At 32.7% G+C, this 17,574-nt stretch overlaps 3 protein-coding genes and 1 pseudogene across 11 annotated transcripts; 2 read left to right on the plus strand and 2 right to left on the minus strand.

Moving 5' to 3' along the window:
* Window positions 1-426: 426 nt before the first annotated feature.
* Window positions 427-4,812, minus strand: LOC115718966 (proline--tRNA ligase, cytoplasmic). 4 transcript variants are annotated; one of them, XM_030647796.2, is made up of 13 exons: window positions 4,637-4,812; window positions 3,975-4,196; window positions 3,800-3,885; window positions 3,450-3,542; window positions 3,166-3,282; window positions 2,869-3,056; window positions 2,502-2,568; window positions 1,908-2,030; window positions 1,647-1,799; window positions 1,274-1,558; window positions 963-1,181; window positions 796-889; window positions 427-697 (listed from the first exon to the last, which is right to left on the minus strand). In XM_030647796.2, the coding sequence occupies exons 2-13, from the start codon at window positions 4,183-4,185 to the stop codon at window positions 633-635; spliced, it is 1,701 nt and encodes a 566-aa protein (XP_030503656.2). In that variant the 5' UTR covers window positions 4,186-4,196; window positions 4,637-4,812; the 3' UTR covers window positions 427-632. The 4 variants fall into 4 exon arrangements, with proteins under 4 accessions (XP_030503656.2, XP_030503655.2, XP_060965800.1 ...); XM_030647795.2 differs by having other exon boundaries at window positions 3,975-4,214; window positions 4,637-4,803; XM_061109817.1 differs by having other exon boundaries at window positions 3,981-4,196; window positions 4,637-4,801.
* Window positions 4,813-6,827: 2,015 nt separating this feature from the next.
* Window positions 6,828-7,340, minus strand: LOC133034002 (uncharacterized). The gene has a single exon (XM_061109036.1). The coding sequence runs from the start codon at window positions 7,338-7,340 to the stop codon at window positions 6,828-6,830; it is 513 nt and encodes a 170-aa protein (XP_060965019.1).
* A 590-nt stretch (window positions 7,341-7,930) lies between these two features.
* On the plus strand, window positions 7,931-8,384 carry LOC115719210 (ESCRT-related protein CHMP1B-like; annotated as a pseudogene).
* On the plus strand, window positions 8,269-16,521 carry LOC115719543 (protein ROS1A). Of its 6 annotated transcripts, none has more exons than XM_061109819.1 (24): window positions 8,281-8,404; window positions 8,981-9,052; window positions 9,353-9,544; window positions 9,628-9,696; window positions 10,404-11,090; window positions 11,167-11,301; window positions 11,398-11,469; window positions 11,650-12,135; window positions 12,210-12,300; window positions 12,386-12,845; window positions 12,922-13,001; window positions 13,090-13,174; window positions 13,268-13,359; window positions 13,451-13,519; window positions 13,597-13,633; window positions 13,720-13,802; window positions 13,875-14,387; window positions 14,480-14,516; window positions 14,614-14,671; window positions 14,826-14,911; window positions 14,993-15,058; window positions 15,330-15,444; window positions 16,004-16,042; window positions 16,144-16,521. In XM_061109819.1, the coding sequence occupies exons 3-24, from the start codon at window positions 9,385-9,387 to the stop codon at window positions 16,302-16,304; spliced, it is 3,681 nt and encodes a 1,226-aa protein (XP_060965802.1). In that variant the 5' UTR covers window positions 8,281-8,404; window positions 8,981-9,052; window positions 9,353-9,384; the 3' UTR covers window positions 16,305-16,521. The 6 variants fall into 6 exon arrangements, with proteins under 6 accessions (XP_030504488.2, XP_060965803.1, XP_060965805.1 ...); XM_061109821.1 differs by having other exon boundaries at window positions 10,413-11,090; XM_061109823.1 differs by having other exon boundaries at window positions 10,422-11,090.
* The last annotated feature ends 1,053 nt before the right edge of the window (window positions 16,522-17,574 follow it).

A 17,574-nucleotide genomic window follows, 5' to 3' on the forward strand; every position in this document is an offset into this window, starting at 1 on the left:
AATTTCACTAAAAAAATATCATATTTTTTCAATATGTGTAAAAACTTAATTGTGTAATCTCTACTTTCTTTTATATCATACAAAAAGAATACACTAAGTCTAGTTAACTTTTGATTGCAAACAAATATTTAAATTTAATTTTTAATAATAATAATAATAATATCTAAATTAAAATTCTAAAATTTTACAAATATATAAAAATTAATGGTAATTTAATAGCAATTCCTAATTAATTCAGATTATTAAATTTAATATACTAATACAAAAATGACATATCATAATACTAATTTACTTAAAATTATATATCCACCCATGTCAATCCATTAAGCAAGTAATGTAGTTATTAATTTACTTAAGGCATGCATATCCATATGCTAAGCATAGGGAAAGACAAATCCAACTATATAATAAAAGAAAATCAAATCAAATCCTTCAAAACATTCTTTTATGTAATTTTGTAAAATGAACAAATGTAAGCAAATTATAAATTAGATTGAAAATTGAAAGTAGTGGGATTTGTTCAATTTTTTCAGGTCAATAAGTACCTCTTTTCCTATAACAAATCACACTCCAATATAACAAGCTCAGCTACATTCAAAAATACCAAACAAATGCTAAAATATCTCATAATCTTAGTAACTCCTTCCCCAATAGGTCCACTTCTTCGCCGGCTTCCCCGAGGCGAAGCACAAAGTACCTACATTCGAAACAAATCATTTCTATTTAGAAACATCCTACTTAACAATAGCATTCTAGTAAGGTAAATAATCGAGATTTCAATCGCGGTTGGGTTACCTTCCGGGAGCTCTGGCTGTTCGAACGGGGAGCATAAAGTTTTGGCTGCTCCCATATCACCCTTTGTCTTTGTTTTCACATCCTTTTCTACTTCCTATAGAGTAAGAACAAAGAACATCTTTTAGATCACGAAATCATAAAAATATCGATGAGAAAAGGAAAATTACCTCTTCGTCACACCAAGGAGCTAAGATCAATTTCCTTTTGGCGAGTGCATCGACAAACTCTTCCCAAGTCTTAACAATTTGAACACACGCATCTCGTTTTACTTTTGCAGCATCGAATAGGCTCTGTTGAATGTTGTCCAGAAGTTCTTTTACTCCCTCTACCAAGTTTGCCATTGGAATATCTTTTTTCGATGCATTGTCACGGCGGACACAGCGTACCTGTATTTCAACAATTTTAAGTGAAACATTTCTATAACATCAAACCCGAACTAGATCAAAGAGGGTAATGAACAGAACAGAAACTCGCTTACCTGACTGTTTGCCAAGTCTTTTGGTCCTATTTCAATCCTAAGAGGAACACCCTTCATTTCCCAATGAGAGTACTTCCAGCCAGGAGAGTAATTGTCTCGGAAGTCGGCTTCAGCACGAATACCAGCTTCGTTCAAGCTATTCACAGTAGCAGTACAAGCGTCATAAATCCCTTGAGTATCGGCATCTTTATATGGCACGGGAACTACGATAACCTGGACAGATGCAACTTTCGGTGGCAACACCAAACCTTTGTCGTCCCCATGAACCATCACCATTACTCCAATCTATATTTGGAAATCGAAAAAAGGTTAAAATGGTCAATTTTCAAAATGTTGGAACTATTCTTCTCAAGATGTTAGATAGAAAGAGTACCGTTCGAGTACTATAGGCCCACGAATTCTGCCAGACCATAGCCTTCTCTCCCTTCTCATTTTCAAAGTTAATCTCAAACATTTTGGCGAAATTTTGACCAAGGCAATGTGAAGTTGCACCTTGTACACCACGACCGGTGTTTGGAACGAAAGCCTAGTATACGAAGAAAGACAAGTATAAGCATTCAACAGTTCAAACTAAATAAATGTGTCGTAAAATCAAAGGCAAAGAAAATGGATTAAGCAAGTAATTTCACTACACCTCAACACTTGTGGTGTATAGTCCACCGGCGAATTTCTCCATCTCACTCTTCTTGCCCTTCACAACAGGAATAGCCAAGAATTCTTCGTAGATGCGTCTGTACAACTCCAAAATCTCAAGAACCTGATATTTTACACATTCATGTGAAATTAAACCTATCATCATGAACAATAATACGCAATACCACAGAAAATATCATAGACAATCCTAAGCACTTGAATACATGAAACTAAAAAGAAATATGAACAAAAGCCTTGATGCTAAATTAAGCGAAAGAAGACGGAAACAAGCTATTATTAGTTAAGTTCCAGAACAACAAAAAAACTGATTTAAATTAGCATTGAGAATAAATTTGTATTTGATAGAGTTCTAACTGGTCCTTAAATCAATACTTTGTACCGAAATGAGTTAAAATTTTTGTCAAAATATGAAATCTACACATATAAATCCTGTCAATGGATCTTCTTCCATAAAATAAAGAAACTATATAAAGTGAAAATATTTTACTTGATTAATGAAAATAAGGATAAGGAGAAGTTAAAATAGAAGATCCGAATTCATAATCTTAATGGTATTCAAGCTTAAGTTTCATACCTCTTCATCTGCTTCGGGTTTTGTTGCAAAAGCAGTATGCCCTTCTTGCCAAAGAAACTCCCGACTCCTGGAATAAGTATATATGTAAGAGTTAGTTAGCGATTATCTAATTCATGGCGGTTAACAGACAGAACAAGCTTCAATTCAACAACAGTTACATTCTCTTTTTCTCATATTTCTAAAATTTTTACGGATCATTTAAGAAAACAGAAAAAGAAAAAAGCAGAATAAATAGAAAAATAAAATAAAATAAAATCAAGAGTAACTATGAAATGTTGTACGCAATACACGTAGTTCTTCATTTGTGACATCGGCATTGTTTAAGAAACTAAACTATTATAAATGAAGAGATCTAAAAGTAATAAACCTGATGAAAGGCGTGGGATTGCTGAACTCCCATCGAACAACATTACACCACTGGTTAAGTCTCAAAGGAAGGTCTCGGTGTCCCCTTATCCATTTTGAATAATAGGGATACATTACCGTCTCACTAGTTGGACGAATTGCAATTGGCACCTCCAAATCAGACTCTCCAGATTTAGTCACCCAAGCAACCTAAGGAATCCCAAGGTATAACGTCATTAATGACTTCAAAGAAGAAACAACACACAGAAAAACAAGTCAAAGTTTTCTCATTGTTCTGAAAAACGTTTCCAAATCTCACCTCAGGTGCAAAACCCTCAATATGATCCTTCTCCTTTTGCAAGACAGTAGGAGATACGAAAAGTGGGAAATAGCAGTTCTTTATTTTCATTTTCTTTATTTCACCATCGAAAAATGCCTGCCAAATGACATCATTGACAATATTATTAGAAAGTCAAAATATTGAAAATGAAAAATGTGGGAATTCAATGATAAATGATCAATGGGAACAACATCCATTTTAAAAAAATGATGCATTTAAGAAAATGAATATGATGGCAATATTTTAAAGTTTCTCAGACTCACCTGCATGATCTCCCATATTGCCATAGTCCAAGGCCTGAGAATATAACACCCCGATATGTCATAGTACTCGATCATTTCTCCATTGACAACTACCTACAGCACCAAGAAGTAAAATCAAATTAAATTTATGTTTAATTTTAAACAAAACTTGTATTAATATTTCGTTATATCTTCAATATGATACCTTATCCTCTTCTATCTATCTACAAACTATAATACATCATTTCTCAATAGGAAAACACAACAAGTAATAAGGCTAATAGTTTGAGACTAGCATACATGGAAATTTTACAATTCCTACAACAACTTCACAGCCTACAAATGCTAATTGTTAGTTAAAAGAAAAATACCTCAGAGTACCACTCTCCAAAGTTCTCATCCTTCTTGTGGGTAAGTCCAAGTCCAGTCTCCTTCTTAACTTCCTTTTTCTTTCCTCCTGTAAAAGCCAACATAATCCCATAATAATAAGTATATGTAACCATATAGAGCCATCAACTAAGTAGCAATGTGGGGAACAAATCTCACCACCACCTCCACCACCACCAGCATTATTCTTCTTCTTATCACCACCAGTTTTTTGCTTCTCTCCACCAGACTTTTTCTGCTTGTCTCCACCAGATTTTTTCTTCTCCACACCAGACTTTTCCTCAACTAAATCAGCCTTTGGCAAATCTCCAACTTCAACATTTGGCTTATTATCACCATCATCAACCTTTTGATTATCACCACCAGTCATGCCTCACAAACCTGGCAACAGAGCTCAATCTAATAGTACTCAATTATAACAAAATTGAAAAAGATTATCACTTTTTTCCTAAAATTAGTGTCAAATTATGCTAAAACAAAAAAGTCCAATTTAACATCGACCCAGATGAATTTTTAACGAGATTAACAAAATTAAAGCTGTAAACAGCTTTCAAATGGGTTTTCACTCTCAATTAAGTCAACGTAAAAAAATACAAACAAATTCACACTAACATATAACACAGCAAACAACATTGAATGTCAAACCTTGCTAAAAAACTAGATCTAGACTATATGAACCGAATATGAAGCTGGGCAACAATGGAGTCGTGTAGTAGTAGGAGAAATCAAACAACAACAACAACAACAACAAAAAACAAAGGAAAACAGAGAAGAACAACATAACACCATTAAAAAGAAGCTTGAGGATTGAGTTAGCTTACTTGGGTCAGTGAATGAGGGCGAGAAGGAGAGAATGGAATCGAGAGTGGAGAGAACGTTTGATATGTGATAGGGAAGGTTGACAATGATAAAATGCCGACTGTGTTCTGACCAAAACCCAAGAGAGAGACACAAGAGAGATTAGGGCATCACCTATTCAATTTTTTGTTTTTTTTTTTAAAAAAAAAAGTTTTAATAAAATTCAATATCGGCTCGTTTGGAACGTCATATTAAGTTATTGTATTGTATTATATTGAATTGTATTTTATGCAATATTTTTATGTAAAACTATATGTGGTATTAACTTTTATAGACACCTAAATATATAATATTTTAGTATAAATTAAAGTTTAACATAATATTATATAAAAATATGATATATAATTTAATTCAATATAATACAATACAATACGACCTAATACGACGTTCCAAACGAGCCCTATATTCTTTTCAAATAATAATTAATAATTTTTTTAATAACAAAAATACTAATTTTTGATAAAATAGCAGAATAGTCTTTAATTAATTAATTAATTAATTTTTTCATTACGCTGTAAGATAATTCCTAATATACGAGTTAAAATAGTTTAATTTTTAAATTATAAAAAAAAAATTACATAATTAAGTTTTTTACAAGTGAGGTAAATTTTAGCTATTTTACATATATTTTTTTTAACTTAATAAATAGTATTTAGCTAAATGCAAAGATAACTATCTATTGAGCTAAATATATTTTAATATTGTTTTTTAACTTTTCTATATATGTGCGTAAATATTATATGAATTATTTCTATGAAATTAAGAAAATATATTTAAATGATATAGAGAAAAAATAAAAAAGTTAATGTATGGTGTAATATAAAAGTTTAAGGTAAAATAAATAAAGTTGAATTTTTGTGATGTATTTTAAAAAATAGAGTAGAGAAGTTCTTGGAAGTGTTAGTGAGATAGTGTTGTATTTTAGCCTTTTTTTTAAAAAAAAAATAATAATAATTGATTAGCGTTGGTTTGTTATGGGCAGTGGGCGTCTATGGTGAGTGGTTCGACTTTGCAGGTGTAGATCTGATGGCCTATGGCAGTGTGGGGGTCTGATCTTCTCCTTTCAGGTCTAGATTTGGCATTTTGGGGGTCCAACTATTTCCTTTGGGGCCTAGGACTTTCTCAGTGGTTTTGGGCGTCTAGGTTTGTAGCAAAATGGTGGTCAATGGTCGGGGTTCTGTTATGGTCGTGGTGGAGGTTGTTGGCTCGGGTAGGGGTTTGGATCTATAAATTCTTAAAGAGGAAACGTGTGTACGGTGAACATTGGAATGTTGTGCGGCTTGTATTGATGTTTTATTGCTTTTTTGTTTTGTTCTTATTATTAGTAATAGTGTTGATACACCACCTTATTATTGTTATGGTAGCAAGGCTTTGTTTATTCATGGTAGGAGATTTTAGTCTTATTTTTTTGAGGGAACGTTGGGGAGAATCTCAGTTGCCTCAAAGAAATTTTTGTAAGTAACATGACTATACTTGTCCATGTTTAGATTTGAGAGATTCTCAAGTTTTTATTAGCCTCATGGTTTATGATGCAGTGGTTTGTTATGATTGTTATCGCTATGGTTGGTTGTTTGGTTATTTGTTTTTATTCTCAATTGAATAATAGAATTGTTATTACCTAATTTATATTAGAAGATTTTTAGTTGATAGTCATTAATAGGTGTGATTTGTCACATGTCATTTAGATTGGAGTTCTAATATTCTTCGCACTTCTTTGATGTTTCAATGTTGAAGGCTTATTAGTCTTTTGGTTGAAGGTGCTATTATGATTTTTCTTTCATGTTTTTGTAAGCGACATAATTTGCCAATCTTGTTGATTCTATTCTTTGAGTGATTTATCATCATGTAATAGACTATTATTTAATTTCCTTAAGAAGAAATAACTAAAAGAAAACACTATTGAAAAGGCCCAAAATCTTTAGAAAGGGCATAGTTGTTTTTTTTTTTTTTTTTGAATGGGGCATATATTTGAATTAAAAGGCATATAGTTGAAGATCTCTAAATAAAAGGATACATAGAATAAGCAAAGAAACTTGGATTTGAGTGTTTTTTTTTTTGTGAATCAGAAATTTTATTGCTCTAACAAACTTTCAATACAATCAAAAGACCCTAAAAGGTCTGTAAAATGTCTATACAATTGTATCTACATGCTAATTACAAAGAATCAAACCAGTCATAATCTATTTGAGCTACTGTTTTAGGCATCACACAAGTGATCCTAGTTTTTACTTGCCACTTCACTTCTTGAATCATTTGAGTATTGTTTCCCTGCCATAAAATGCAGTTCTTGGTTCTCCAAATATGATAGACTAAAGCTGCAGTAGCAGCCGCATATACAGCCTTTCTGAACTTGGATTTCTTGGCTCTATTTAACCACCTAATGATCTCTTGCAGTGATTTGGTTGTAGCACCCCAGCCGAGCCATGCCTTGACTTGTTCAAGACACTCCTTCGAGTATTTGCAGCAGAAATACAAGTGCTCGGTTGTTTCATCAGATTCATTGCAAAGAATGCATTTTGCATCTGTTGCAATCTGAAATCTGACCAATCTTTGCCTGGTCTTTAACCTGTCTTGCACAGCTAGCCAAAGCACAAAGCTATGCTTTGGTATGTTCATCCTCAACCACACCTGTTTACTCCAGTGACAAACTTGATTTCCTGCTGTCATCTGATTGTATACATCAGATATTTTGTAATTTCCAGCAGCAAATTGACTAGTGTTGATCTGATCTTTCCATTCATTTTTGAGCTCAACTAGTTTTTTTTTCTTTTTTTTATTAATTTAAACGTTTATATATTACAATTATGTTACTAACGCACAAAAACAATAATACAACAACATAAGTAGGAAATTTAAATGGAGCCCAATTAGTAGATAAGTATAAATTAAGAATAATAAATTGTTTTGTATACCTCTCTAACAATCTTTGTTTAGATACTGATTATAGTTATTGTACATTATCTAAATTGTTGATCATTATGTTAATAAACTTAAATTATACTTAAGTAATCTAATATTAGGTTGTTTAAATCGTTGAGTAAATTATAATGCAAGAGAAACACAAAGTAATCTTCTCAATACCTAAAAAAAAAGAACAAAAACTAGCAAGAGAAAAAACTCATCATCATAATAATATCCAAATAAAAAGCTAAAAAATTGTTTATACAATTATTTTTTTTTTTAAAAAAAAAGATCTACAATTTCATTGTGCCCAAAAACCATAGAATCCCAATTTGAAATCATCCGAAGTGATCGCCATGGGGAACACCGAGAAGCTGCTTAATCAGATCATGGAGTAGAATTTCTGGCCCGAAAATGCGAGAAAGAAGAGAAGTCGGAGAAGCTCAAGATCAAGAAGGCCATGGAAAAAGGCAACATCGACGGCGCTCGAATATATATACGCCAAATATGCCATTCGTAAACATGGCTTCGCGCCTCGACGCCGTCATGGCTCGCCTAGACACCCAAGCCAAGATGACCACTATTAACAAGTCCATGGGATCGATCGTCAAGTCTCTCGAATCTACTTTGGCTACTGGGAACCTACAAAAGATGTCCGAGACCATGGACCAATTCGAGAAGCACTTCGTCACTATGGAGGTGCAGGCCGAGTTCATGGAGAGCGCCATGGCTGAAGATTACGGTGTCGAGGTCTCGGTGGGGCTACCACACCTCTCCATTATAGGTGCCCCTGGAGGAGGCACATTATAGCTGCCATTGATCAATCAAAGGTGAAGATTTTTTATCAAATAAAATTAGATCAGTACCTGGCACCAATATCAGTCACTGACTTTCACTTACAATTGAACTCGTATTGTTGATTCTGATCTTGATCTTCTTTTGAAAAACTTCCTGTGAAAATGAAAAAAATGTTAGATTGAAAACACGAATTCAAGCGGAAATAATCGAAACAACACCAACGATTATTTCAGAAAAATGCAAATGTAGGCACAGAATTTGAAAGAGAAAAAGAGATAATAGTGACCTTGGAGAGAGGCAGTGAGGTTAAGAATAATTTTAGCAATCTGGATGATTTCTGGAGCGATACCATTTTCATGGAGAGAAGTGATGGTGTACTCGAGGGCTTGGGAGAGTAGTTGTTTTGGGTAGTTCACAGGGTTTTGAAGGGTTTAATTTATATTTTAGGGGTTTAATTTATATTTTATAAAACTAACCATAGATTTAAATTGCATTTAAATTTAACAGAATAAAAAAAAAGAGAATATACTAGATATTTAATTTAATTATTATTTTTTATTCTATTTAATTTAATTTAATATTATATAATCTGAATTTGGAAATAATAGCCTAAAAATAATCTCATTCTTTCTCTGACGGCGGTGATGGAGTGACTGAAGCTCTCTCTTCAATTAATTTTGGTAACATCAATCTCACTTTTTATTTTGATAACATTTTTCACATTTGAATTTTTACACCGTTACAATGAAATTTTCATAATTTGGTACAAAACAATTTTAATATATAAATTAGGTATTGGCTTGTTTTCAATCCGAGAATAAAAAAAATTTGAAGCCTGTTATATAATTATTTTCTTTTAGATGATTAAGTGTTTGAGTAAATGCATGTGTTAAATTCCTCTGTTTTTCAGATTTTTACTCTGTTTTGATTGCATGCGATCAGTTTCAATTAATTTTAGATTTTTTGTTTGATTGATTCAGTGATTACAATTTACAACAATCATTATTTAATAATGGAGATCATAAACACTCCATTAAAGCCTATAACATATATGAGAAGAGAGAAGAAAAACAGTGAGGAATTGGGTATGGTGGTACCAGACTTGAATGAGGCTTTGTGTGAATTAAACAATGGAAAAGAATCACCATTGGACAACACTCAAACTCCTCAAGGTTCCAATTTTTACTCTAAATTCTGTTTAAGTATTTTCTTTTCTTGTTTGGTAATTTTTCTTTTTGTTTCTTTTAATGTTCAGAATTGTCTAGTTTCCCAATTCTGACTACTGGTTTGACGCCAGAGGAATCTTCCAACCCAATTTTTCCAGGTGAATATTCTTATTAAAAATTTGACCTATTAAGAACCCTAAATAATATAGAATAATTATTTAGAAACACTCAAATTGCACACACAAATTTTACACAATGACATGTAATTAATTTGAATGGTCCCTGGACCACATTAATATTTAATACACATTATATTGTGTAATAACAGGTTAGCATGTGTCATATTGGTGTAATATTAGGTCAGTATATTGCACACACATATTAAGGATTAAGATTGAAATTACAGATCATTGTGTTTAAATATGTAATTTGAATGTAATTGAATGTGAAAATCATTACTCTTTAATTTCAAATGAAATCTATAAGACCCAAAGGCTAAATCATCAGGTGTTGGGCACCCTAAAAGTATCATTTATAGCACATTTTAAAATGGTTATAGCTTATTTCAATTCATAATAATAGGATTTGGACTTTGGAACAAATAAGGTACCACTTAACCAGTTTGTATATAATATACTTTTTCTTTTCATTTATTTATAGTTTTTTAAATTGAATTATTGATAACCTTCAATTTAGCTGCATTAGTCACATATATGTGTATTATTGGAGTCTGGATTTTGTGTGTAAAATGGCCGAGACAAGTTTATTTAAATCATTACCAATAATAACAGCTAACATGGTCTTTTCTCTTTCTTACTTTTTGTTACATGATAATGCTGGATAGAATTCATGACAGTTAATACAGTTTTTTCAGTTTATACAGATAAAGAGAATGAAGAAAGCAACAATTTGTCTAACCCGAAAAAAAGAGGAAATGACTCTGAGTTGGAAAAAACCCCAGCTAAGAAACCAAAAAAGAAGAAGAAGAAGAAGATACATAGACCGAAGGTGGTGGGAACAAGCAAGCTAAGGCGTACACCTTCAAAGGGTACTCCCTTGAAACCACACACACCGAAACCTATTACGCCAAAGCGTGTCAGTGGTACCAAGAACGTAGTAAAGAACAAGAAAAACATCAAAAACAAGATTACATCAGAATGTGACAAGGAAAAAGTGGATGAGACTAGTGCTGAAGCTGTTAATGATGCTAGTGTGTCTAGAAGAAAATTTTTGGACTTCGATAAGGAAGAGAAGATTGAAGAAAGTTTAGCCATTGTAAACATCTCGAAGGGACAAAGAAGTTTGAAACCCGAGATAATTCAATGCAACAAAATGCCTTCAACAATTTTTCATTTATTCTTTAAGACAAAAGGAAAGAGATCAAAGCAGCGTAGAAGACAATATAGAAAGAGTTTTCGAAGAAAGGAAGCTAAACATAAACAAATAACAATAGAAACTAAGAATGAGTTGGAATTGGAACCTTTTCCCCTTTTCAACTGTGACTTTAACAAAGAAAGTGGACGTAGTATATTGGAAGACAACTTGTGGAAAGGTAATTCACCTTTTGCATTATGTTTTTTGTTCTTTGTTTTTTCCCTTATTTTAAGAGGCTTAATTCTTACTTGCAGACTTTAAGGAGAAGTTCAGGACTATACCACCAACTGTGATGGCTCTCTCTGATAATTTAGAGTTTCAAACAAGTCTTAGTGAAGTTACTTCATTGTTGACTCATTTTAGTAGTTCAGTCACTCCTAATATAAGAGGTTACTTTGATATTAAGTCTTTTTTCCTTATGTTATTTCCAAGAAGAAAATGCCTCAGTAAAATTGGTTTATGTTGCTAATGACAATAATTTTCAGGAGATAATGACACAAATAACACACAAAATATTGCTGAGATGTCACCTTCTCCACAATCTGAGATTTTAGATGGTAACAAAAACCTACTAATCTTTTCTATATTAGTTTAAGATGTTAAATATGGTATTCTTGTTTTTTGGATGAGAAGTTTGATAGTGGAATGAGTGAAATATGTTTTAGTGAGTTTAAGGGATTTCTTATTGCTACCCAATTGAGAAGTATGAATCTTTGTTATATAATCTTTGTGATTAGATGCAGGTACATTTGAAGCAACAAGCAGCATGATTTCTCAATTTTTGCCAAGTCCAAATAGCTGCTGCTCTATGGGAAACATGCACCAACATCATTACAACCTCCCACAAAATAATGCTCAATATGGGGATGGCCCGTTGGTTTTTAATCAGGGATTTATGATGGAAAACCGAGGCACAAATGTTTTTCATTATGAGCATGGTGGTGCAATAGTCCCTTACACAGGACTTGCACCGAGAAAAATAGAAAAGGAAAGTGCGATCGTTCTTCACTCTAAGAATGCTTTTCAGGGGGAACTTACTGTTGTCAAAAAAAAGAAGAAACAACTCTTGCTTGAATTGCACGCTAAGGGGGTCAATTCTTGGAAGCTTCAACTGAAAAACTTGAGTAGGTTGGGTGAAGAAAATGAGAGAATGTGGGAGGATGAAAGAAGAGTATTTCGCGAACGTATTGGTGCATTTATTGCTAAATTGCATTTAATTTTAGGTACATCTCAACTACTCATACTTAATGGTATGGAGATTTTATTTATCTTACTGCTTAATTTGTAATCTGAGCAGGTGATAGGACATTTTCAGAGTGGAAAGGTTCAGTAATTGACTCTGCGGTTGGAGTTTTCTTAACTCAGAATGTCTCAGACAATCTTTCTAGGTACTTGTTTTTGACAATAAGTAGATTTTACATTCATAAATATATCATAAGATTTCATATGATCATCTACTTTTGTTCTCTACAGCTCTGCCTTCATGTCACTTGTTGCGAGATTTTCCTCCTCATATGAAAGTAGTAGTGGGAATACAACAAGAGGAAAAATTTTAGAAGGTTCACAGCAACTTTCTGATAAAATTATCGCCAACAATGAGCCCGGGAGCTTAGCTGATGAAACGGTACAAGAACAAGGTGTCATGCTACCTACCGATGAGAATAAGATAGAGATGAAAAAGAAAAAAGCTGTCATTGACTGGGAGGCAATGGCAAAGAGATATTGTAAGAACTTAGAGGGAGAAAAGAAGGAAGGTGATCATAATGGAACTGATTGGGATGAACTCAAGAAAAAATACCATGTTGACGGGCCAAGAGATAGTCGTCGTAAGGATTCTGTGGATTGGAATGTTGTAAGGCTGGCGGAGCCTGAGGACATAGCACATGCTATCGAGGAACGCGGCCAGCATAATATCATTGCCTTACGAATCAAGGTACAAATTTTTTTGTTGAGAACTTTTAAGCTCTCATTTTGTGAGATGTGATTGTTATGTGGGTAATATTTTGCAGGAATTTCTTAATCGAGTTCTTAAACTACATGGGGAACTTGACTTAGAATGGCTAAGACATGCCCCTCCATTGAAAGTGAAGTAAGCATGAATTAAGTTTTTTGCTCTTAAAAACTGTACACTTGAATGTTATTCAAGTTTCTGAGTTTTAGTCATTGATGCTTTGCAGGGAATACCTCTTAGAATTCCATGGACTTGGTTTAAAAAGTGTGGAGTGTATTCGCCTACTCGCACTTCAGCATGTAGCCTTCCCGGTATGCTTCAGCACCTCAGTTTAATTTGAATAATTTACTATGATGAACTACTAGACATTCATGAAATTGGTGATTTTTCTTTCTTTCGAAAAGGTGGATACAAATGTTGGTCGAATAGCCGTTCGCCTAGGGTGGGTTCCTCTTGAACCATTACCTGAAGAGGTTCAGATACATCTCTTACAGGAGTAAGTACAATAACATAAAATTTGAGCATAAAGACGTAACTTTATCTCCATAGAGAATGAGTTTAAGTAATCTATGGTCATTTTCATGTAGGTTACCGGTGATGGATTCGATTCAGAAGTATCTCTGGCCAAGACTACAAACCATGGACCAACAAACACTGTAATTTTCATCAAATTTGCCTTTCTATTTAACCTTTACTAATTCTTGTTCTGATAGCGTTTAATTTTCTTACACAGATATCAACTACATTATCATCTTATAACATTTGGAAAGGTGAAAAATCAAACTCTTGTTGAAATGTGTCTTTAAAAACATCAAAATGACTCCAAAATTCATCAATTTTATGTAATCTTTTGCAGGTTTATTGCACAAAGAGAAATCCAAACTGCAATGCTTGTCCAATGAGAGCAGAGTGTAGACACTATGCTAGTGCATATGCAAGGTATGTATCACTTTTTTTTGTGTGTCTGCAAATCTTACTTTCAAAATCACGAAAATCTTACTTTGCTTGCAGTGCAAGGCATGCCCTGCCAAGGCCCGAAGAGAAAGAAAAAGCGAGCTCAACATCTCCAACAGCGGCTGCCAATAGCACCCTCGGCCTCAGCCTCGGCCTCAACCTCACATTACCATCACCACCATTAGTTCTTGAAACCAATCAGTTTTCAAAATCAGATCAGATTTGTAAACCTATCATTGAAGAGCCTGCATCACCAGAGCCTGCATCACCAGAGCCTGAACCTCCACAAATCGAAGAATTAATTGATATCGAAGATTATTTCTTTTACAATGAAGAAGACAATGACGACGACAATGACGACGACTATGATTATGATGATGATGATATTCCTACACTCAATCTCTGTAATGAAATCAGCCAAGATCCACTTTATAATTATATGGACATGAATAAGATAATATATGGAGACAAAGAAGAATCAAGAGCTTTGGTTGTTTTGCCACATGAATTTACTAACTACTCTGTCCCGAAATTGAAATCTACCAGCCGTTTAAGAACAAAGCACTTAGTGTAAGTAACTAACCACATTGCAAATATGTTTGGTATAATCCAGTGTTTAAAATTCTAATCATTGCATTGTTTTTTTTGTCTGTTTAATGCAGCTATGAACTTCCAGATTCACATCCACTTTTAGTAGGGGTAAACTACATTATCCATTCTTCCTCCATGAAAGGAAAATCTTCAAGGTTTTATGTCTTTTAACTTGAGCTTTCTATGTTCTTTTTCGGGTTTGCAGCTAGACAAGCGAGATAACAATGATCCTACTCCATACCTTCTTGCCATATGGACTCCAGGTGAGAAATTTGTCAAACTAACAATTTGAAATCGTAAAATTAGCAAAATAATCACATTGAATCTACAGTTTCACAATGTAAATTTATGTGTATGGTCGAAATTGTATGAAATAAGATGTTGTTAAATCAGTTTTTATCTTTTTCTTTCTTTTAGATGAAATTGTAAACTCATCACAGCCATCCACTTCAAACACAAATTCTCAGCAAGGAAATGTGGAGACCATCCCAGGTTCAATTTTGGTGAGTACATCTCTACAATCTCATCTATAACTTTTCATATTAATGAACATGGATTAACATTTCAAACAATGATTAAAACAGATACCTTGTCGAACAGCAACTAAAGGATGTTTTCCATTGAATGGTACATACTTTCAAACCAATGAGGTAAAATTTTTATGAACCTTTTTTTTAATATTCTCCACTGAAATATACAGGGCCGGCCCTGAGTTGAAATGAGTCATAGACAAAAAATTTTGGGCATGGTATTTTTAAAGTTATTAAAAAAATATGTATATAATTTTAAAAGATAATTTTTTTTATGTGGGCCCCCTAAAATGAGTAGGCCCTAGACGCGGGCCTAACCCGCCTATGCCTAAGACCGGTCCTGGAAATATATTTTGGAACTTTTACTAACTACATGTCTTTATTCTTGTAGGTGTTTGCTGATCATGAATCTAGTGAATATCCAATTGATGTTCCTAGGTCATGGTTGTGGAATTTACGTAGAAGATTGGTTTATTTTGGTACCTCGACCAATACAATTTTTAGAGGTAATTCTTAGTTTTCATTTGAAATTTTTTAAAAATATGTATACTACTTAAAGCACTCCCAACAATTTTTACTTTTTTTATTTTACAACACACTTTACGTTACAACATACATTAATTTTTTAAAATACATTATCAAAATCTTATTTTTTAAAAAATTTATTATATTTTATTCATTTCAAATATATAATATTAATATATATACATATCCCTATACGAAAATCATTAATAAAATATATTTAGAAAAATGAACAATATTCTATAAATATAGAGCATGAATAGTGTATTTTAACAAAACTTTAAAATGAAGAAGAAATTTAGAGCATTTGCTGTAGCTTGTTTTTAATACGGTTCTTTAAAAATTTTAAAGCTTCTTTACTTTAAAGAAGCTATTGTGAGTGCTCTTATTAAGATCTAATAATTTGAATTCGCAAACTCAACTCTTGTTGTAATCCCGCTCGGGATTTTCAACATCTTAGGTCAAGTTTTAAACCAAAATGTTTGTGCATGTGTATACGAGTTTAAAAAAGTTATTTTATTAACAAAATCTCTGTGAATACAGGCTTAACAACTGAAGAAATTCAGCATTGTTTCTGGCGAGGTTTGTAATTTCATATTCCTAAACTCTTTTAAGTTACTAAATTTGCATTCATCAAAACCCAAAATGTTCATGTATTATTACTATTGGCATTGCATTTGCAGGGTCACTTTGTGTAAGAGCATTTGAAAGAAAAACAGGCTATCCTAAGGCTCTTGCGCCAAGATTCCACGTGTCAACAGCCCATGCTGCCAAAGAAAAAATCAAAACCAAAGCCAAAAAGGCAAAAACAAAAACAAAAACAAAAACAATGGATGGTCAATAATCATGTTTGTAAATATGCATATGTACATATGTATATACTTTCCATGCTCACTTAACACAAAATTTTGGCATCAACTTTTTTTTTCTTAGTTGAAATTACCTTTTTAAAGGTATCACTTTGATACATATTTTTTTAGATGTAATTATTTTGAAATGTTTATATTTGAATTTAATTAATTTTTTTTGTGAGTAAAAAAGTTTTTATTACTCTCCTCGGATTTAATGGTTGCGGTGCCTATGGTATTTTTACCGGTTTCATAGATAGATTCCTATTCTTTTTTTCTTTCTGGTAGTGAATTTTTTTCTTCTAATATAACACAAAATATTCATTTCTGTTTAAGCCATCGAAGAGTAGGGAAGAGATCTGCATCATGTAATTCTCTTTTATTGAGTACTTTTAATATTTTTTTAAAAAAATTGTTTAATGCAAATGTTACAATGAATAATTTACAACTTCAGCACGGGTATAAAAAAAAAAAAAAAACATTCATACAGTAAACTCTTTTTTTAATTTTTGTATTATGTTCCTTGATTTCCTTTTGTACCTCTAGTGCCATCTGTAGAGATAATTCTTAGTTTTTGTTAAAATTTCATAATAGATTTATTCAACACTAACTTCTCCTATGATAAGTATGGTTGTATTATTCTTAAAGATGAAAATTTCCGATATTCTTATGAGTTAAAGAATATTTTTAGTTAAGCCTAATATAAAATTCTATTAGGGTTTTTAGAAACTATTTCATGAATTTAATTAATTGTATTTGTGGTATTAAATAAAAATATTAAGATAATTTAAGATCAAACTTCCTAAATTTTTAAGTTTGGCACGATCAACCTCTATTACTGAATTTTTAGGTAGAACTGTCCAAACTCTAGTTACGTTTTGGTCTCCACTATTCTATCTATTTTGGTTTGTTAAGTGTCAAGGTGGACTGGCACAGTGTACATAAGTGTAAATGTGGCAAATTTTTATTGGTCGCCTAATATTAATGATATAAATATTAAAAAAAATTGAAATTCTTAAAAATAAAAAAATAATTTAAAATATTATTTTTTTTTTCTTTTTTTCTTCTCTCTCTCTCTCTCTCTCTCTCTCTCTCTCTCTCTCTCTCTCTCTCTCTCTCTCTCTCTCTCTCTCTCTCTCTCCTTGGTGCTGCACCGAAGTCGAACCATAAGCACGGTGCTCTGACCATCTCTCCAGTCAGACCTCATCGTTCTCCCAAGCCCGAGAACCCTGAACCTAATCTCTCTTTCTCTTCCTTCCTCACCAT

The sequence above is a fragment of the Cannabis sativa genome, chromosome 2 (assembly GCF_029168945.1).
Source record: "Cannabis sativa cultivar Pink pepper isolate KNU-18-1 chromosome 2, ASM2916894v1, whole genome shotgun sequence".
NCBI classification, from domain to species: domain Eukaryota; kingdom Viridiplantae; phylum Streptophyta; class Magnoliopsida; order Rosales; family Cannabaceae; genus Cannabis; species Cannabis sativa.